Here is a 21,751-nt window from a genome sequence, read left to right on the forward strand (position 1 = left end):
TAGATTTTGGTGCAAAAAAAATTGCAATAAAGAAACTGTTAGAACCCTGTCTTTTACCTAAAATAAAGCGGAAAATTTGGTAGCACACTAACATTGTTACAGTAACCCCATTATAGTCGGTAACATATGAATTTTTTTTCAATTAACAGACCGACATGAAACTGGACTTGATTTTAAATTATAACAGTAATAATAATTTGAACACACCAATACCAATTGTTGGAAACTATCTTTGAAATTTTTATCAGTTATGATTGCTATAGCTTTTTATCCATTATCAAAAGCTGAACTCGTAAAGAATTTTCCTAGATGATAACTCCTTGGTGAATAGAAACATCAAAGAGAAATTACTGGTTACATCTGACAGGTTGGTCGTGCCTATGGACGATGGTCGTGCCGTACTTCGAGCGTAATAAAATCGATGTTAACCCTAACAATACGGAACTCGTCAACTTCTCGAAGAAATTTACTAACGTGAAGTTTTTTCGGCAATGAAAGTTTATACTCCTAAATCTTACAATAACTTATCATTGTAACACTCGTATTTTAAACTTTTTCGAACACTTGTTCTTTGGTACTAGTTTTTAGGTGTTTTTGTAGAAAAATTATTCTTTTCACGTTACGAATGATTGTGATGTTTCGGTTGGTCTAATGCAAAGCAAAAAACCCCCAAGTAAAATTTTTATATCAGTCTTTTAATAGAAAAAATCTTTTGGTTTTACTTTATAATAAATATGCATTACATTACATTACACTCAATTTTTTGTAACTATTTGGACTCTAGCGTCCAAAAGCTGGTAAGTCTGAAATGTCATTATGAAACTCAAAGGACTATAGAAAAATACTAATTATATACCCTCTGAAAAAATAAAAATGTATCATCATAATTACATAGTCAATTTTCAGGTGGTATTACTGGAGGAATCGAAATTTGTATAACCTATCCTACAGAATACGTCAAAACACAGCTCCAGTTGGACGAAAAAGGTGGCAAAAAGCAATACAGCGGGATAGCCGATTGCGTGAAAAAAACTGTGAAGAGTCATGGATTTTTTGGTCTTTACAGGGGTCTCAGTGTACTTCTGTATGGGTCTATACCAAAGAGTGCAGTGAGGTAAATAGATTACATTGCTACACATAGAAGATTTCCTAATATATCTGTTGGATATGAACAGCAAATTCATTGATCTATATAATTTTCATAAGATAAATAATAGAAAAAAATTACTTTTCTGGAAAACACCATTATAGTTATTACACTATATTAAGCATCTCCCATATCACCATCCCACCGTCGCCTCCTTCACCCTCTGAAATACGAGTGAATACGTCAGTCGTTGCTGAGACTTCGAGATATAATATTTTCGTTCTCGCAGTCAACGCACATACCACTGGAGATGTATGCCGTTGTAGTGGATGAAACGTTTTTATTTCCGGTTCAACTACAGGCTACCAGCCTATATTTTGTTCTCTTTAATATTGGCCTAGTCTTTCTTCATGAGAATGTATTTGAAGTGATCCAAATATTATTTTTAATATTATTACAAAGTGCGATCACATATTTTGAACCTAAAATATGTATACGTGCCAAATATTTAAAGGCTAAACCGATAAAATAACGCCCTTCATGAATAAAAACCATGGGTCAACAAGGTTCTGTTATTTAAATAATGTATTGCTAGTACTGAATAAATACCGAAATAAGAGAACAAAGTAGTGCAAAAAAATCAAGTTATGAATTATAAGAAACTTGAGAAAAACATAATTCTAAAACTAATAAAATTATTCCAGATTCGAATGGAAGTATCCTTAGCCACCATCATGTCTGATTTCACCCTCATGTCTTTCCATAAATGCATCTGATCAGCATCAGGGCTATCTGTCTTTTATTCATTGAAGATGTTGGTTCGAGATCCAACTGGGATTTGATATCATTTCCCGTGAAATGTATATTTTCATTTCGAATTTTAGAGGTCTTAGCCTCTTTATCTTGGTTCTCGAGGTTAATGTTACTATGGTCTATTAGAATGAGTTTAGGTTCACCCTTTCATCGTTGGTACATCTTAAAGGAATATTCAGAGCCTGCTAGATGAGCGCAACCCCTATTCCAGAAATATAACCCTTACTGTTCTCCTGCAGCTTTTCTTGTCCATTTCTCTTCGAACCCTGGATGATGGATTCTAAAAACATATTTTTGAATGCGCCTTCAGAATCGTAAAAGAGCAGCTGATGCAACAATGATGCAAAAATCTCAACTCCGAAAATCATTTTATGTTTGATGATGTAAGAAACAAGTTGAGAATAAACTAACTAGAGAGGACAGATCTAGATCATTATAACCCAGATCTTTATAACCCGGAAAATTGCTGGATCTTTATGTTTATGTCGTTAGTCAAAATTCCAACCAATTTTCCCAGTAACACAAGTGGATGGTTCAAATCAGCCTTTCACCTCACAGTTAATTTTAGAAGTGATTCAAATCAGTAGTACGGGCAAACTATACCTTCCATTCGCATCGAATCAAACTACATCTCTTTAAGAATTTGCCTTTGGGGAACGACAACCTTGTGGAATTGATAATTACTCACCTCACAGAGTGGGGGTGGTCCTTTGGTTTATAATATTAGTATAAGTATTAGGTTTTCGGGAAAAGGGTCAGCCTGTTGAATTTTTTTGAAAAAAGCTATTCATGGGCGTATGGGGGCGACAGCTGATTAATGGAAAAACAGATTTCAAACAGATTTTTTTAAACAGATATTGTTTATTCTTAGCATTGATTCCCATTCCCGATGTTGTTTATTTATGAGGAAATGAATCAGTTCTCTACGTTGCAAGTGATGGCAGTAACACCTGTTCTAGAACGAACATGTTTCAAATTTGTTGAAGAGTGAAATATAGTCATGCATGTTTTATAGGTTTGGGTCATTTGAAGCGTTCAAAAACCGTATGGTACAGCCTGATGGCACCCTGAGTGTGCCTGGAAGGTTATTGTGCGGATTGGGAGCAGGAGTAATGGAAGCTATTTTTGCAGTAACCCCAATGGAAACTGTTAAAGTAAAATTCATAAATGACCAAAGAAGTGCTAATCCTAGGTTCAAGGGATTTTTCCATGGCGTTGGCATTATAGTCAAAGAACAAGGTGAGTACACTTGGAAATAAAACTTCGAAAACCCATTATCTGTTCAATGGTAATTCAAAACTTAAAAGTTGTCATCATCATCGGTCTGTACATGACCAACTATTTTTTTCTGACTCTATGATATCCCTACATTAGTTCCGGTGGTTATTAGGTTTTCATAAACTATACTCCTCACTAAATGATCTCCATAAACTTTATTTTCAAAAAATATATCACGACATGTTGGTAAGTTTAAAATAATAAAGACAAAACATCCAAATTCGAGAAATCAGGAGTATGTGAATTAAATTGTGGAACTTGTCCTAAGGTATTGGTCAAACTGACAGAACATTCAGGAATCGCATTCAAGAATATCATATGAGCTATGTAAATAAGAAAACAAGTTCAACATATTCAACTCATCTTTAAGAAGAAAATCATATCTTTAACGGAGATTTTTAAATTTTACTCATAGAAAATAAAGGTTTAAAGCTTAATAATTTGGAAGCAATGGAAATTAATGAACTTGAAAATTCAAACATTTTACTGAATGCCTTGCAGTATGTCATTCACTACGAAAAAGCTATTGTGATAACGAAACATGTTGTGATATTTTTTTGAAAATACAGTTTGTGAAGATCAAATCGTAAGGTGTAGTTTATGAAATTATTATGGATCTTCATCAAGTAAGGGCCGAATCTTTCAGAAATAAAGTTATTAGGATTAATGAATCAAAACAGAAGATGATATTGAAATGTCTTTCATTTTGATGAACACATTTTCGAAAATATTGTTACCCCAAAATTGTAACTATTTTGAAGAAGGGAGCCAAAAAATTCCCTTATTGAGGAGTTAGATGAGTGTCAAGGTAACGATTTCCTAGATTTGGCTCAAAATTTTTTGGTCTGAACATGAACTTTTAATTTTTTTTGTTTCTGCACTCGTTTCGTCAACGGAAATGGTATAAGCAGGAGACAGTTATAACTCAGTTGATGCTCATATATAACTCAGCTAGTCATGGTTTCATCGCAAAAGTAATTCATTCATACCAATTTTTAAATATTTATAAGGAGCATAATCTGCTCTTGATTTAAAATTGTGTTGACAGAAAAGATAAAGTGTTTTTTGAATACGTTGATTAATGAAAAAAAAGACTTGAGATTTCAAATCTTTGTCTTGATAAACTTCTGGTAAAGTTACTTATGGAACGCCATTTTACTTTTTATTGTCACAAATATTCATTCCTCAATGTATTCAACTAACAATGTATTTGTTTGAATTTAATTGATTCATGCATTTGTTCGACACATTAAAAACGATTGTTCCCAAAATTTGTTCTATTTTAAATGACACTTGATTTAAAATGTTACATAAATTAATTTGTTTGATGAAAAGTTGCGAACAGTTATAATATAGATTCATTGTTTGAAATTTTTGGAAGTAAATGTTTGTCATATATACTTTTTTGTAACTATCGAATAATTTACTACAATTTCTGTGAAACATGAATAAAATGGTTTGTTGATAATTATAGTTACATGAATTAAAACGATTGTTGATAATTTTAATTCGGCGCTAGCGTCGAACGGATTCTTGCAGAAGCTGAATTTTTAAATCTGGCAACATGATAGTTTAGTGATAGTAACACAATATTCCGTCCGACCGCAGCGCCGAATAAAAATTATCAACAATCAATTTAATTCATGTATCACCTAAAAGCAACAATCAAAACAATTCATTTTTACAAAATACCAATAGAAAGTAAAACGGCGTGTCACGCCGTTTTACTTTTTTTAATATTTCTTTGAAATGATCTGAATTATTTTGTTTGTTGAATTTCAGTGATACATGAATTAAATTTTAAATTGTTTGTTGATAATTTTTATTCGGCGCTGCAGTCGAACGGATTATTACCGTACTATGACCAATGACATACATATTATATGCAGTTATGTAGTTCCGCAAAAATATGCCCGACGTCAGCGCATTGTATTGCATTGTATATGTTTCCTTCTTCCAAAAACCTATTTGCCTCTAGTATAGTTTGACGAATCCTACGCTTCACATTAAAACCACTCATGATAAATATAATATTGTAATGTTTTCATTATGAACAACCTGAACCATCAATTTCTGTTCAGTTGGGTAACCTATTTCTTGGTGTCAGTGTCAGTATTAAGCGTATTAGACTATAACTATAAGCTGTGCTTACGTTAACTATGACGTCTAGACATCTTACGTTAGACACAGTCTACAATGTGTTTCTCAAAAGTCGCATAACATTTGCCATCTATACAATCAAACAAGATATACTAACCACAGAATAGTAACATTAACGAAAACTTGATGACATTTTACAGACACCAACCAAGAAAACTGTAAGAGGAACTAGTGTGACCAAAATCCGTTCGACCGCAGCGCCGAATAAGAATGATCAACAAACAATTTAATTCATGTATCACTGAAATGCAACAAACAAATTAATTCAATTCCTTCCAAAGGAATAATAATAAAAAGTAAAACGGCGTGGTACGCCGTTTTGCTTTTTATTAATATTCATTTGAAATGAGCTGAATTATTTTGTTTGTCGAATTTCAGTTATACATGAATTAAATTGATTGTTGATAATTTTTATTTGGCGCTGTCGTCGGGCGTATTTTTATGGAACTACTCAACTGTATATATGTATGGCGTTGGTTGTTGATAATTTTTATTCGGCGCCACGGTTGAACGGCGTGTTGTCGTACTATAAATGAACTAGCATGTTGCCATATGTAACAACTGAAGTTCTTGATAAATCCGCTCGATACCAGCGCCGAATTAAAATTATCAACAATCGTTTTAAATGTATCTTTCAAATACAACAAACTTTTTAAATCATCAAAAAATTTAATTTTTTGGCAGAAATTAGCTTTTTAAAAAGACTGATGAAATAAAATGATACTTGCTTGAGAATGTTTTGCACAAAAGTTGTAACCAAATTTTAAATTGAATGCATTAAAGTGAATGTTGCAAATATTGAACACTTTCAATAAAATTGAAATATAACAATCTTTATTATTCATAGAAAAATATTTAGTATGGAAAGTTAATTTGCTATATTTTCAGACAAACGAAAGTCTATTTTTATTACCAACAATGTTTCATGGAAAAACTTTGACAGTCATTCAAATATATTCATTGAAATTTTATTCCCAAACTTACTTTTAGAAAGTAAATTTAAAGTTTCATTGTAATTCAACAGTCATATAAATAACTAACATTTTATTGAAAGGTCAAAATTATATGCGGAATTGAAACGTTTGTTGAATTTACTCGAATTATACATTCCATTGATTGTTGAATTAAAATGTTGGTTTATTGCTGAGTTGAACTATATGTATATAGATTATTTTTCAGCATAATATATAATAAATTGGCGTTCCATTTTCCAATACTCTGAAACAATATTTTTCTTTAGAATCAATCAAAGCTTCAAGTTATTTCATTACTCTTTTTTATTCAAATAACAATTTTATTCATGTAGCATTTTAAATCAAGTGTCATTTAAAATAGAACAAATTTTGCGAATAATCGTTTTTAATGTGTCGAACAAATGCATGAGTCAATTAAATTCAAACAAATAAATTGTTAGTTGAATAAATTGAGGAATGAATATTTGTGACAATAAAAAGTAAAACGGCGTTCCATAGTTACTAGAAGTGAAAAACTTCTAATCAACATTGTTTTAAGGTGACTTTGTACGATAAAAGGAGGTGGTACCATATTTTGAGTAAACTGTAATACTTTAAATTAACTAATTGGGCAATCTACACATTTTCTTATCTACACATTTTTTAAATATGCCATTTTTCAGGACTTGGAGGGGTATATAAAGGTTTAACGGCAACGATAATGAAACAAGGTTCCAATCAAGCCATTAGATTTTTCGTCATGGAATCCCTCAAAGACATGTACAAAGGTGGTGATAGGGACAAGAAGGTTCCTAAATTATTCGTTGGAGCATTTGGTGCTGTTGCAGGTAAGGAAGTCTAGTTGTATCAAGTAAAAATAATTTAATTTCATTTCAATATACGTGAATTCGAAGATTATGAATAATTGTTGAATGAATTAGTTTCAGAAGATTGACAGTGAGGCTTCTCTGTTCAAAGTTATTCAGATGAGTTTCTCTGATTAATATTATGTAATGGTGATCTAGTTAACTAAAATTCTAGGTTTATATGTTGATGGACAACTTTCGGATTATTTTTTATCCAATAAAGAATTCGGAAAAGTAAATATTCACGTTAAACTAAATAAACTTGTAAGAAAATTACTGAGTGATCGCCAGTTTCCTCAAAGCGAGGAATATAATTTAAACTGGCAGACCAGAGCTTTTAGAAAGATTCACGGAAATACGAGTATGTTGAATGGACAATTAGAAAATTGTTAAGGGTTATTTTTCATGAATACCGTAAGCTGCTCATTTTAATTTAAAAATGAGAAATAAAACTTTCTATGTTTTTTTACCACTTTTATTTGTAAATTAATGTTACTGCAGTTTCGTCCTATAAGGACATTTTCAAACACTTACAATAAACTGAAAATAAATCATGTCAGCCCTTAACTACTGTTGATAATAATAGAGGTCCTTAACTTAATTTAGTACCAGAAATTTTACCTGCGAAAATGTGGATAGGCTCATTTGAAAACAGGTTAGTAAACTAGATCGATTTGATCATTTACCAGATTACATCAGCAATGTTTATGCTTTTCGATTCCAAATAATCGAGTTTTCAACCCTTGCTTGCATAGTGCAAAATTTCCGTGTCGTTTAGATTCGGGAAATTGTGGTTGCATTCCAAGGAATGGTTTGAAAATGTCGAATCATCACTTAAGCTTATAAACTCCATAAGTATCCGAAGTGTAATAGTGTTTATGTGGGAGAGTGTGGTCGAAATTTATCAAAATGATATGCTGAACATGAAATGTTCGACATTTTCAAATTAGTGTTTCCACATTGTCACAGGTAAACAAATTGCAAGTACTCAATTAAGTTAAGGACCTCTATTTTTACCTAGAGTAAATATATGAGGGCTAACATTATGGTTTATCTTCAGTTCATTGTAATTGTTTGAAAATGACCTTATAGGATGTAATGCCAACTCTTCTGCAGAGACATTGACGTCCTTGACAATATTTTTAAGATTTTAACTCCAGTTTTTGATTATGAAATTTTTCAAAATCCTATTTTCATGCAAGTTATAGTGACAATGTTTGGAAACTTGCTTTTGAAATTCACAATACTAAACAAAATGATGTAGAAAATATTGACATCTTAACACTGATCATATCAAATGCATTTATACACGATTAATGATTGCCTGTTTTTCAACGTTTTTTTCCGGTAGACTGTGTTATTTTATTGATATGAGATTTTGATGGGCATTCAAAACCAAATTGTACCTGCCCCAGAAGACAGCTATTGGTCACACAAACTGATGTCAATAGTATAGTGGCAACGACAGTTATCACGACAAAAATAACAATTTATAATCTATATAAAATAAACAAATAATATAGTGGTGTTATTTTTATAAGTCTATTGTGCGTCAATGAATTGATCACTGACAGATCGACAGGGTGTCCGAAATCTCTGACGAAATTGGAAATCTCCGTTATTTTAACAATTACAGGAAAAAGGCTCAGGGTGTGGAGTGTATTCCAGATCACTAAGCCTAAGAATTGAGTGGGGAATGGGAAGAAATACCAGCGTGGTCCAAACAGAACTGGCTGGTATCTCAATCGCCACAAAAGAATTAACCAAGAAAGGAATTTCTGGCAAAAACATAACAATCTGCAGTGAAAGCAGACAAGCCCTATTAGCCTTGAACAGACAACGTATAACCTCAGGGCTAGTACTAGAGTGTCACCAAGATTTAGCCAAAGCCTCGGTACTTAATAACATTATCCTGAGGTGGGCTAAAGGGCACGACAGGAGTAAAGGTAATCGCATTGCCGCCTTTTCAGCCAAGGAAGCGGTGGACTAAGAATTATAGGACCCAGTGGTACCTACGGCCTGATGACTTCGACAATTGCAGAACTAGTCAAGTGTTACACCCATGCTCAATCCTTAAAGAGATGGAACGAAACCAAAGGATGTAATCTTGCCAGGATCACCTTGGGTGATCCTGGGAAGCTGGCGTCGAAAAAATATTTGGCAATGACCAGGAAAAATCTACGCCTAACAGTAGGATTTCTGATTGGTCACTGTCAACTAAGGAAACACCTCCATAATATGCGGCTGGTGGACACACCTCTATGCAGGATGTGTGAACAGGAAGATGAGACTGTCAGGCATGTCCTGTGCGAGTGCCCGGAGTTATCGTCAATAAAAGAGTGTGTGTTCGGCGAGTCTTGGCCTACACGATGACCTAGGAGAACAACTCCTCGGGAGGATGTACAAAATGGGTCACATGTGGCCTAAGTACTGTGGGCTTACACTCACCCTCCCCACTCTACAGATACAGGAAAAAGTTACTATGATGAATTTTAGGCACCACTAAGATTCATGTGTTGTTATGTGGTCACACCATAATGTTATATTTTTTTATAAAACTCCCTGTATTAATTGCACTAATAGAATTACACAAAACAATAAAATACAATGTAAGAATAAAGTAACATCAAAAACAATACAAATTATGATGAATCCTAAAAAATGTATGCTTATTTCAATTACTAGATTACATTTCAAATGTTTTCACTTTTTTACTCAGAAGATGAAGAAAAGTCACTGTCGTAGCTTGAATCATTCCTAACGTAACGTTATTATGATAGGATGAACATCTTCCAAAGCATTGATCTGAATTTTTTTTTCTAAATATTTATCTTTTACTTTAGCATCGTCATTCCCGACTCAACTTATAACTCAACGCTTGACTCAAGACTATTTACTTCTGGCTGTTGCCCTACTGACAATGCAAAATATGACTTAAGTCGACGAAGTCTTTTAACACAGGACAATTTTACGTTTCTGCGCTGACTCATTTTAGTTGGCATCGACTAAATCGTTACAATTAGGATACCATCATTATTTTTGAAACTCCCAAAATGAGAAAGAATTGAAATTTTCTGTACAATTTTTTATATTGATAACAGCGTATGTACTCAAGGTTGTTTTGATCGATAATTTATGACTAGCAGTAAATTGCCATAACGGTCAAGTGCCTGGCTGTCAAACCCAACTTTGATTAGATGCGAATGGTCTTGCTGCTTCCTAAGGGGGCTGACGAAGTTGTTTACATAGCCTACCCACAACACGAGGCTAATCATCATAGCCCATGACATTGCCGTGCTAATTTTTTTTCGGGAAAAATTGCAGAAAACTATGACAATTTTCACAGAGAGAATATGTGACATGAAACGTTAGAAGAGAAGAAGCCTAATTTGCCCAGACTACCTGTCTTTCATTTCAAGAACTAACTTTAGATAGATATGGGTTATGAGTCACTGACCGCAAGGGTATCTTCAAACACCCTCTCATATTTCAGATATTTCAATGACATAATATTTTTCAGGTGCTGCTTCGGTATTTGGTAACACCCCCATAGATGTAGTGAAGACTCGTATGCAGGGACTTGAAGCTGCCAAGTATAAAAGTACTCTGGACTGTTTCTTGAAAATTTGGAAGAATGAAGGTCCTCTAGCATTTTACAAAGGAACTGTGCCAAGACTGAGCAGGGTGTGCTTAGATGTAGCCATTACTTTTATGATATATGACAGTTTCATGGAAGTATTTAATAAAATTTGGCCGTGATAATGTTTTCTTTATTGAAAAACATTGCACAAATATGAATTATGATGTTCTTACTTTGGTAGATTGTTAGAAATAAGAAAAAACTTAAAGTAGGGGTAAATTGGGTTCAAGAATCTTAAATTTTCCAAATGAAATTGTATTTGCTAGACATTATGAAATCATGTTACATAGCATTCCATATTTTATTTCAGAATTGTCTAGTCAGATTATCCCAATGAATACTTGGACATCCATTGGATGTCCAGTGGATATCCAAAGTGAACTTTACGGATATCCCCTGGACAGGATATTCGTAAAGTGATGAACAAGGGACGTCCAATAGATATCCTATGAATATCCATAGCCCACCAACTTGAACATTCAATGGAAATCCATTTTTGAGCCCCGATGGACTCAATTTGGACATGCATTGTACAATGAAGAGATAATAACTGGACTGAGAAATTTCAAAGAACTGTGACTGGAGTTTTCAAGAACATATACTGGACATTAAATGGACTGGTCTGTTTGACATAACTACGTTGAAATGACTAACAAGGACACTTTTGAATTTATTCCATACAAATTTTCAATCCCGATTCAGTGAACCAATATAATAATACCATTATATTATCGATATATAAATGATTTCATTGGAATTGAAGAAATATGGACAATCATCATGGTATTGAATATAGTCAATATGAAAGGTGGAGTTCACATATCTCTGATTGAAATCGTCTTTATTGTTACATTAAAAGAGGCCAGTTTTGAATTCATAGATCTAATGGATCTATTTATTGGTCAATTCAAAACGTTACTACGTTTCTTTTGGTTGAAGATATTTATGGAAAATTTTCTGTTGAATTTCAGAACTCTTATTGAGATGTTCTGAGTAAGTTCTTAGCGAAAAAGTTTATATGAGAATGGTTGTCATAGAAAGTGATGAATTTTTGTGAGAAATGTGAGTAAGACGGAAAATAATTTTCATATTTTCCAAAGGAATCTTATGTATCACTGTACTTATTTTCGACCAGTAGTGAATACATATGAGGGAATGATAATTGAAAGACCCTCGCTTATAGGAGTCCATTTAATGCTCATGTTTGTGTTGCTAATAATGGATGGTATTTGGATTATCACTTGACGCCCTTTTCAATGTTCATTTCCAAAATAGCACTAAGCTGTCGTTCTTTGTTTAAAATTTATGAATATATATTTTTCTATATTTTCTACTGTATCATCTTGCCTCGTGATTCACTGTGATTGTTATTTTGCTTTATCATTAAAACATATTTTATTCAAATGTTCAATTTTCATGTTTTTGAAATTTACACCATTTTGTGAATATTTTCTGTTGAATATTTAATGTATTTTTACTCTGAGATTGGAAATTATATTTATTAAAACTAGAAATTGATGGAAAATTTATTGTATGAACACTGTTTGTTTTCAGTTGACATTAAATATGATTGTTATATTTTGTTTCATTTCACGAATTTCGGAAAAATATGCACCCAAGTTCCGTTTTGAGAATTATTTATGACTTGCTTTTGCATAATTTCAACATAACACATTCAGAGGAAATAATTCCTGACATATGAGAAGTTGAAATTAATTCTTTTTGGCTGGGATGACTACCGATAGATCGGTTTCTGAATACTAGGCCCTACTCGCCGCCGAGTGGGTCATTTCCACAAACACATACTCTGGTAGAAGTTAGAATAATGAAATAAATATATAACCCAACAAATGTCGCGCATGAAGTTGCGTAATAATATGCTAATTTGAAATAAATATTTCATCGTTCTCCTTAAAATACAGAGAAATGTATTGATTTGCTGAAAGTGGAAGGAATAAGAACTGTAACAATTTTCGAATATGTCAAACTTTGACAGTGTCGTGTGGTAAAATTCTGAATACTAGGTGATTTTTTCCTATCTTTACTTAAATACAAAAATCGTATTTAAGTAAAAACGTATAGATTTGGCTCAAATTGTTAAGATCTGTTTTCTTGTTCATGCAATGTTGTTCGGTATTGATATGGATCATTTCTGAAATTGTTTTTTTAGTTAAGTTGGTAATGGTAGGGTAATTAATTTACCAAAAGCTCGACAGATAACAAAAAGTCATCTTTGTAACAACCCTACCAATCTGATTGCAACCTTACAACTCCACAAAATATATTGCTTTACATTAAAGCCATTCACGAATATATAATTAAAAGCGTGGAAAATTCAATTTGGCGTACTGTAGTCCGGGTTGAAACGTGTCGGTAGTTTTCATCTGTTCGACGTTTCGGCTGACGTATCGATCAGGACCCAATTACCTTTTACCAATTACTTTTTTATCATCGTTTACGTTTGGAGTTCTTACTCAGTTATCTGTCTGTGTACGTTGGCGGTCTCCCGACGCGCATTCTGCTAAACAAGTTACCATCATTAGGAAATGACTACAACTACATTCATATGTCTTTGTTGATGTTTTATAGACATGCGGTACCATCCATTATCTATTGAGCGTCATTGAAATAATTCCTGGTATAACTTTTTGTGTTAGCTATACTTTGCGACTTCCGAGCGGATTTTCCAGCGCAGTTTCCGAGCGGAAATTACTGGATAAAAATCGTTACAGTGAGTACCTAACAGTGTTCGCGATTTCCTGGTAGTCCGGGTTTCTGACTGAAGGGGAAATATTCCCTTGTCATCTTCTAGTATCGTTCGCGCCTACAAAGCAACTACTATGAAGTATGCTGCTGCTGCGATATTTCACCATCAAATGGTGGTATTCTTTTGCGCTTTGAAAGCAAAAGACGCTCTTGCTGGAAGACGCTACCCGAGGAGGTACGACGTGCAATCGTACCACCAAAAGAGGAACCAGAAAGAAAGGTTTTCTGTTTTATACAAATAATCAGAGAATATGCAGACAAGTTTTTTACCTATTACCGAATGTCCATAATGTCATAAAAGATGAACTTGTGGCAGTTGTTCGACCTTTGCTACAGAAATATTGCACAAGAAGAGTACCTATCAGCGTTGAAGAGAGGCTTACTGTTACATTGAGGTTCGTTCTAGTTTATAAAATATTGTATCGATCACATATTTCTTTTAGCGGGAGACATGACTAACTAATCTTATTGGAAACTTGAAAATATATAAAATCAAAATATGTATTTGTAATACATATTCACCTTTGTCCCACAAACAAGGATGATTTTTCACTCTACGAATTAAAGTTTTTACTTCCATGCTCGAATCTTAACTGAAAAACCGCTCGGAATCAGTCAACACTTTTCACCTGGGTTCTACCTTTACTTGGTCGCCCTTACCACCCGACTGTCGTTCGGAATCCGACGACCGGTCGGCTGTAAAAAATTGCCTCTGTTGAAAATCGCAAACACTGTCATGTTCCATTTAAATGCAGGTGCTGTCATAAAAATGAAAAACCGCTCGGAAACTACGTCGGAAAAAACCACTCGGAAATCGCGCTGAAAAAAACCGCTCGGAAATCGCGTACTATGTCACCGGGCTTATATTGTTATTTTATGAAATGTCAATTACTACCTGCTATGATATCTCAACTTGTTTATCATCTGTAATAATAAAGTAAGAGAGTAAACAACGGGCTGTTCGGAATGTCGTTGTTCATACAATCTATTCCACATTTTTTGATTTCTAAACTTTCGAAGGCATCCAAAAATCTGTTGTAATGTATCGATCCCAACAATTTCAAGCAGCCCCCATTTATTCTGAGACCATTCTCTGAGGCACGTTGAATGACATAATACTTCTTTGGTCTATAAAACCGAATATGTGAAACGTGTTCCTTGTAGCGAGCTATTTCAGTCCGCTCAGTTTGATCATCATACTTTTTATCATAATCCTCATAGCTCATTCCGTAAATCTCAGGCTTTTCCTTGACCGTCATCTTGTCTTTTGGGTTGACCAACATTCATTAAAGTGTATACGAGCAGTTTTGAAAGCCATTTTCATTTTCAATTTTTCAAAAATTCGAATCAATCTTTTAGTGTTATTTGGTTCGTATGGAAGAAATATTATTTTCGAGTTTTCATATTTCTGAAAAGTCAGTCTCTCGAAGACACTCTTTGAATTTCCTTCTCCTATCTGGAACAATCCGTTTGTGTATTTGTTGTATTTTGGTTCATACGAAAGAAATAAGAATCTTAGATCTATGCCTTTTTGAACAGACAGGATTCACTTTCTCAAAATTTTTGTCCTCTAATTAATTTATTCATTATTGTGTTTGGAGGATTCCCAGTACTTTCAGCTATTTCCTTAATGATTTTCCCTTGATATCATTTCTTTCTTTGCTTAAGGGGAACGTGTCCAGTTATTGGCAGACAATATAGTTTTGTCATATTTTTGTGGATAATTGTGGGAACTGATAGGCATATATATGAAAGTGTTGGTATTCTTTCAATATAGTGGATTGTTAAAAAAATGAGGTGATTGTTCAAATTTCGCGGGCTACGTAGGTTCCATTAGCGTTTTTGATTGTTTTATGTTGGTATACTCGTCCCGAACACTTGTTCACAGTATCAGCTGTTCAGCATGTTTAGTTTGTTGGTGAGAGACATTGAAGTTACAAGTGTTTTACGTTTTCCGCGATTTTCTGCTATCGAAAAAAATGTATTAACTGCACAAAAATACTTGAGATGTTGACAGTGGCATATGGTGATTGTACTCTGAGTCACAACAATGTTTATAAGTAGTACAAGTTTTGAACAGAAGGTCGAGAAGACGTTATTGATAACGCCCGCCTTGGACGCAATACCACATCAACAACCGAAGAAACTGTCGAGAAAGTGAAGAAAATTGTTATAAAGAATGGTCGAATCACTATTAGAGAGTTGCTGAGGATGTCGGCATATCGATTGACTCATGCCATGACATTTTTTCGAAAATTTTGGGGGTGTGAAGCATGTGAAAGCGAAGTTCGTTCCATGAGCATCGCTCAGGAATTGTTGGTTGCCATCAACGGCGATATGGTGATAACATCGAAACCAAAGTCACAACGGAGAGCCAATACCAAATAAATCACGCAAGTTCGATCAAAGTTCAAGGTTTTTGCTCACTGTTTTCTTCGAATACCGTGGCATAGTGCATCAGGAGTTCTTGCCACATGATCGTACGGTCAATAAGTTATGCGCCGCTTGTTATGAGCAATACAAAAAACTCTTGCATCACGATAATGCCACCTGCTTAGTCGTCGTTGCTTTTTGTAATTTTTTTGGCCAAAAAAACACCGTAATCATACCTCAGCCACCATATTCACCAGATTTGACTCCTGTGACTTTTTCTTGTTTCCAAAGTTGAAGAGATCTATGAAAGGACGGCATTTTGCTATAAATCCGAATCGCTGTGAGAGCTCAAAGACAAACCAAAAAGTGCATATCAGAACTGCTTCGACGATTGAAGAAAACGCTGAGGGAGACTATTTCGAAGGGACAAAATAGAAATTCATGAATAAATAATTTTTTTTGTGAAAAATTGAAATTTACCTTATTTTTTGAACAGAGAACGTGGATTCTATCATTATCGGCGCTTCTCATAACTAGAACATCCAGCAATGGTAATCCTCTCATATTTTCAATTTCATACGCCAACTTTATATTTTGGGATCTGTTGTTGATAAAGAAACACAATTCTCTACCTTACTATCCGTGTAGAAAACAGCAATTACATCACCAACGTATTCAATCCAAATGCATGAAAAGTAATCTACCGTTTATTTTAGAACTTACACGGAATTATTTCAGAAAGTTTCGAAAATTTATCATATAAACTTGTCATAAATGATTGTCAGGAAGTAACAAGTAAACGTTTTGAAGATTTTTGGAAAAAACAGGATTGAGTTTTGAATAACATTTCTGTTGAAATTATATTTATCGTTTGTTTTCCTATCGTGTTAGGAATCACACGTTAAAAGGTAAGACCTTGTTACCTCACACATGTTTCGACTTTTGAGAGTTGTCGTTCATAGGGGGGGCGACAGCTGGAAAACAGATTTCATCAGATGGATTTTTACAAAAAATATATAGCGATTTAATCAGGAACGGCCAGACTGATTTTCAATAATGAATGACTGTTGAATAGAGCATTGAAAGACGTATCAAACAAGTTATCACAAGATCCCCCTTCTCAGCTTCAAAAAATATTGATAGTGTTTTCTCGGCACTGATGTCAACTATTTTTCATTGAAAAGTACTAACAATCATAAATTGTAAACTTTCACGGCAGGAGATGACTGTGTCGGAGCTATTTTCCGGGTTTACTAGCCGTAGCGGATCGTCCATTAATCACGAGAGGCTTGAAAAGCGGGGAGGGTGTTTAGCAAAAATCACGAAATATCACAAGGGGGGTGTAGTAAGATATCACGTGTATTTATTTTTTCGTGAAACGCGCGATTTCTAAACCGAAAAGCGGCGTGTGATGTGACTTTGACTCGCCGTTGCCAGGCAACAACCGCCCGGCTCGGCTTGTCAGTTATATTCTGTTATTTCGGCGCCGAATACATGCATACAATACCAATTGGAACAGCACAGAGAAGGAATTCCCGCCTCGACATAGGCGTCGGCATATTATTTTTCAGTAGTAGTTTTTCAGTTACTTATTCTTACAATCATAGCAATTGATCACCCCATGAAAAAGTTATCTCAACTGAATTTTTCCACCATGGGTAATTATGAGAAACTTCGAAATTTAAGGTAGTTGATTTCCAAGTCGAAAACTCTAAAATACAATGAAAACACAAATAATCACACCGAATTCTCGTCAAACATATATTTACAAAATAATAGAGGCCAACAAAATTGCTAGAAGAATCAAAATTCTTTTTCGCTATATTCGGATGAGGTAGAATCATCATCGGGTTGAATAACGATCGGATTTATATAACTTTGCACATAATATTTGTTCTCTTCTTTTATAACGTGGGTCCCACAGTTCTTCCACACATCGTAATAGTGATGATACTTCATTCACCACTCACCTTATATTGTCAAGCACTACACCATTCAAAGTCGGTGACTGATTACATTTCCGCAAGCTTTCTTTCATTGTGGCCCAAACAATTTCAATTGGATTGAACACACAATGGTATGGAGGCAAACGTAAGAGAATATGACCACGTGTTTCACACATCGAATCAATAATATACTCTTTTTTGAAATTACGTTGTTTTATGGTCGCCAGTAATACCTTTTTGTTGGAATCTTTTCGGGTATTTCCATGTCATGATTTCGCATGAAATCAACAATATCTGCTTTTTTTGTGTTATTGTTTGGTATTGTAGTCAATAACCGATAATGATACGAAGCGTTATCCATAACAATAACCGAGTTTGGAGGAATATTTGGGAGAAGCTGCTCACTGAACCAGGTTTCGAATAAAGCCGCAGTCATATCTTCGTGATAATCAGCAGACGAATCTTTTATATTTTTGGCCGACAAAAGCAAAGCGTTAGGTACGAAACCACTTTCATTCCCGGCATGCAAAATTATAACACGTTTTCCCCTTGAAGAAGGTGTGTTCAAAACACAATACTTGGTTTCGTCTACCCAGCCATATTTGGCAACATCATGGGTGTCAAACCAAGTTTCGTCGAGGCAGATTATATGTATGCTGGATTTTCGGTAGCTTTTCATTCGCCTCAAATATTCTTGTCGGAGTTGAACAATGCGTGTCGATTCCATTATGACCATCCGATTGTTAAATTTTTTATATTTGAAACCACAAGACAATAAGACACCCGGTAGAGTTTCTAAAGATTTGTAGTTGTAATCGGGATAGTCGAGTAATTTATACCAAATCATTTCCAAGGTTGGTACTTCATTTTTTTGGTATATACCATAAATTGTTCGGCGAATCACATCTTTTGTAGCACCATCAACGTTTGCGAATTTTTTATTCCTTTGTTTTCGTTTCATTGCATGGTCAATGACATCCTCTATTTTAATGACTCAAAGAACTGTCGAACGAGATAGTTTCGTTAACTGTCGAACGAGGTAGTTTCGTAAACTCGCATATTCTTTTCACAATAGCATTCTGTGAAGTGTGAGAGTTTTCCCTCTTCAAGCATTCATGAATATTTAAAATAAATCGCTGAACTTGAATATGTAAGTCCTTAATTTTAAATTCCGGATCCCTGTCGATTGACACAGATTCCTCACACGCAATGTTATCATTTGTTTCAAAAGGTCTCCAGGAAGCCATATTGATGAAAGTACCCAAAAACACTAAGATTTCCACAAAAATCGGTTTAAAGGATGATATTTTTGCACTCGACGCGCATTTCGCTAACAAGGTTAGCATCTTCAGGAGAAGTAAATTGATACTGAATCTAAAGGCAAGGGTTAGCTGTTTATATACCTGAAGTTTTTGGTCCGATGTGGACTTTGTTTGTAAAATGACGATTATCCTAATTGATTTTTCGGTAATCAACTAGTGGAATCACTACCTGCAAATTAGTTTGTCCGCTTTTTAATCTATTGTTGACAAATTAATTTGCAGGTAGTGCTAATTTGCTAGTTAATTACCGAAAAATCAATTAGGATAATCATCATTTAACAAACAAAGTCCACATCAGACCAAAAAAACTTTAGGTATATAAACAGCTAACCCTTGTCTTTAGATTCAGTATCAATTTGCTTCTCCTGAAGATGCTAACCTTGTTAGCGAAACGCGGGTCCAGTGCAAAAATATCAGTTTGGTGTTAGGGTACTTGATCTCTAGAAAAAGTTTTCACAAATCGGTTTGCAAAACCACTCACTACCTCACCTAACCCCACGAACACACGGCACTGATGAAGAAATATTGTGAAACGGACAAAAAATTAGTATTCAGCCAGTCCAGCTAGCCGAGCTTTCATTCCCCAATTACATTTGATAGCACGTTTACTTACTATCTGGGCGACTAGGGGCCACAGGCATAAAATGTTTATGACTGTTGACTTATTTTTATTGCCGTTCCAATTGGAAATGAATAGACTATACCTATTTTCATTAAAACGATGTCTAAACTAGGTGATCTATATAAAAGACCTATTTGCAGAGAATAAGAAAGACAAAATTTTATGGTTCTTTGTAGGTACTGAAAAATATACGTGATTTTGGGTGTGGGAGGGGAGTTAGTCTCAAACCTCACCAGGTATCACCAAGGGGGAGGGGGATTATTAAATGCTAATAAAACATCACATGATCAATGGACGGCCTCTAGTCTGAATGTTTTTATGCCTGACGTTTAGTCTACTATTGCGGTAAACATTATCGAAGGCGACGAGGTAACAGTCGAAGTGTTCGAGTAGTTGTCGATGCAGAATTTGTCTTCGGTTTCATATCATAATTGTTGGGTGTGGTTTCGTTTCTCTTGATTGCATTGAATGACCTTGTTTGTGTACAATCGAAGACAGGTAGCCGATTTCACAAATGTACATTGCCTTGTATTCTTGCCTTGCCTTGTGTATTTTGGAATGAGATAATATGACATAATCGCATTCAAACACTTCGACCGTCACCTCATCGCCTTTGATAATGTCTACCGCATTAGTAGAAGAAACGTCAGTGCACGTTCGGAAAACCCGAAAAATAATTTTGACACAAGTGATCTTGTCGTAAATGTTTGACGATTTATATGTAGTCGGTTGAGTTTTACGTCTTCATCGTATGAAACTTGATTTAATTCTCATGAACAATTCATCTGTCAATATAGTTTGGAACAGCAGAATGGAATTATTTCAATCCTTTTGGTAATTGTCTTTGTTTTTTTAGGTGCTGCATCAGTATTCGGAAACACTCCTATAGATGTAGTGAAGACTCGTATGCAGGGACTTGAAGCTGCCAAGTACAAAAATACCATGGACTGCTTCTGGCAGATTTGGAAGAATGAAGGCCCTCTTGCATTTTACAAAGGAACTGTGCCAAGGCTGAGCAGGGTCTGCTTAGATGTGGCCATTACTTTCTTGATATACGACAGTTTCATGGAGCTGTTCAATAAAATTTGGCCATGACCCCTGTGGCGAAAGCATTTAACATTCCATATTACATTTCAAAATTGTTTAGTCAGAACACCAGTCGAACTGTCGTTGTTCAATGTTTATTATTCATAAAAATGAGTATATTTATAAAAATTTGTAGTTTTTTTTTGTTTTCCACCATATTAGAACAGAGCAGAAGCTTGCATAAAGGCAAAAATTAAAAAAATATCAACAGCATATGAATCAGTATATTGAAAAAGGTGTATTTGTAGAAGATTTTTTTGGAAGACAGGTAATTGCTTTCTACTTCTCTATTTTTGAAGAAAAAAGTGAGTATCTTTCAAAGGAAGAAAGAAAGCAATTCATTTTGAATTAAACTCTTTTAAACATCTTTCTAAACACTTTGTTTCAGTATTAATTTCTTCTTTCTTTCTCTTGTAAGTTTCCGACGTATTTTTTTTGTATGAAGATGGAGAAGTAGAAAGTCGAAACCATTCTTTTACAATGAATTATTACAAAGGGTGGAAAATATTGTACATGTAATAGAAAAAATAATGAAATTCAATGAAATGGGGTTAATTTGAGAAGTTGAAAAACGGACGGAATTTTTGTTTCTTGTTTTACTAAAATTATTTGTATTTTTTGTACTTTTTGTGTTTTGATAATGCTGTGATCTTTCTGCGATTTTTTATGTTGACCTTTAAAAATATTTAATTTCAACCTAAAATACCAATGTGATGAAAACAGTGTTTTTAAATCTGATAGTTGCCTAGTTTTGTTGAATTATCCCCATTTCGATGTTTAACAGGAAAGTAACATTACATGAAAAAAATAGTTAAAAGATGCGAATAGCTGGTAAACCT

At 34.3% G+C, this 21,751-nt stretch overlaps 1 protein-coding gene across 6 annotated transcripts in view; it reads left to right on the forward strand.

The window, feature by feature from the left end:
- The window catches only part of LOC111502727 (putative tricarboxylate transport protein, mitochondrial), a 35,874-nt gene extending 14,830 nt beyond the window's left edge, over positions 1–21,044 (forward strand). For 5 of the 6 annotated variants that reach the window (XM_023156883.2, XM_023156882.2, XM_023156879.2 and 2 more), the window contains exons 3-6: positions 907–1,114; positions 2,916–3,139; positions 6,975–7,139; positions 10,678–12,373. In XM_023156883.2, the coding sequence (XP_023012651.2) occupies positions 907–1,114; positions 2,916–3,139; positions 6,975–7,139; positions 10,678–10,916 (836 nt within the window). In that variant the 3' untranslated portion in view covers positions 10,917–12,373. Of the gene's footprint in view, positions 1–906; positions 1,115–2,915; positions 3,140–6,974; positions 7,140–10,677; positions 12,374–20,682 lie in introns of those variants that run through there. The other variant, XM_023156885.2, reaches the window with a different exon arrangement.
- The last annotated feature ends 707 nt before the right edge of the window (positions 21,045–21,751 follow it).

This window comes from Leptinotarsa decemlineata, unplaced genomic scaffold, assembly GCF_025532065.1.
Source record: "Leptinotarsa decemlineata unplaced genomic scaffold, Ldec_3_MD MMD2_tig00026354_RagTag_RagTag, whole genome shotgun sequence".
Classification (NCBI taxonomy): Eukaryota; Metazoa; Arthropoda; class Insecta; order Coleoptera; family Chrysomelidae; genus Leptinotarsa; species Leptinotarsa decemlineata.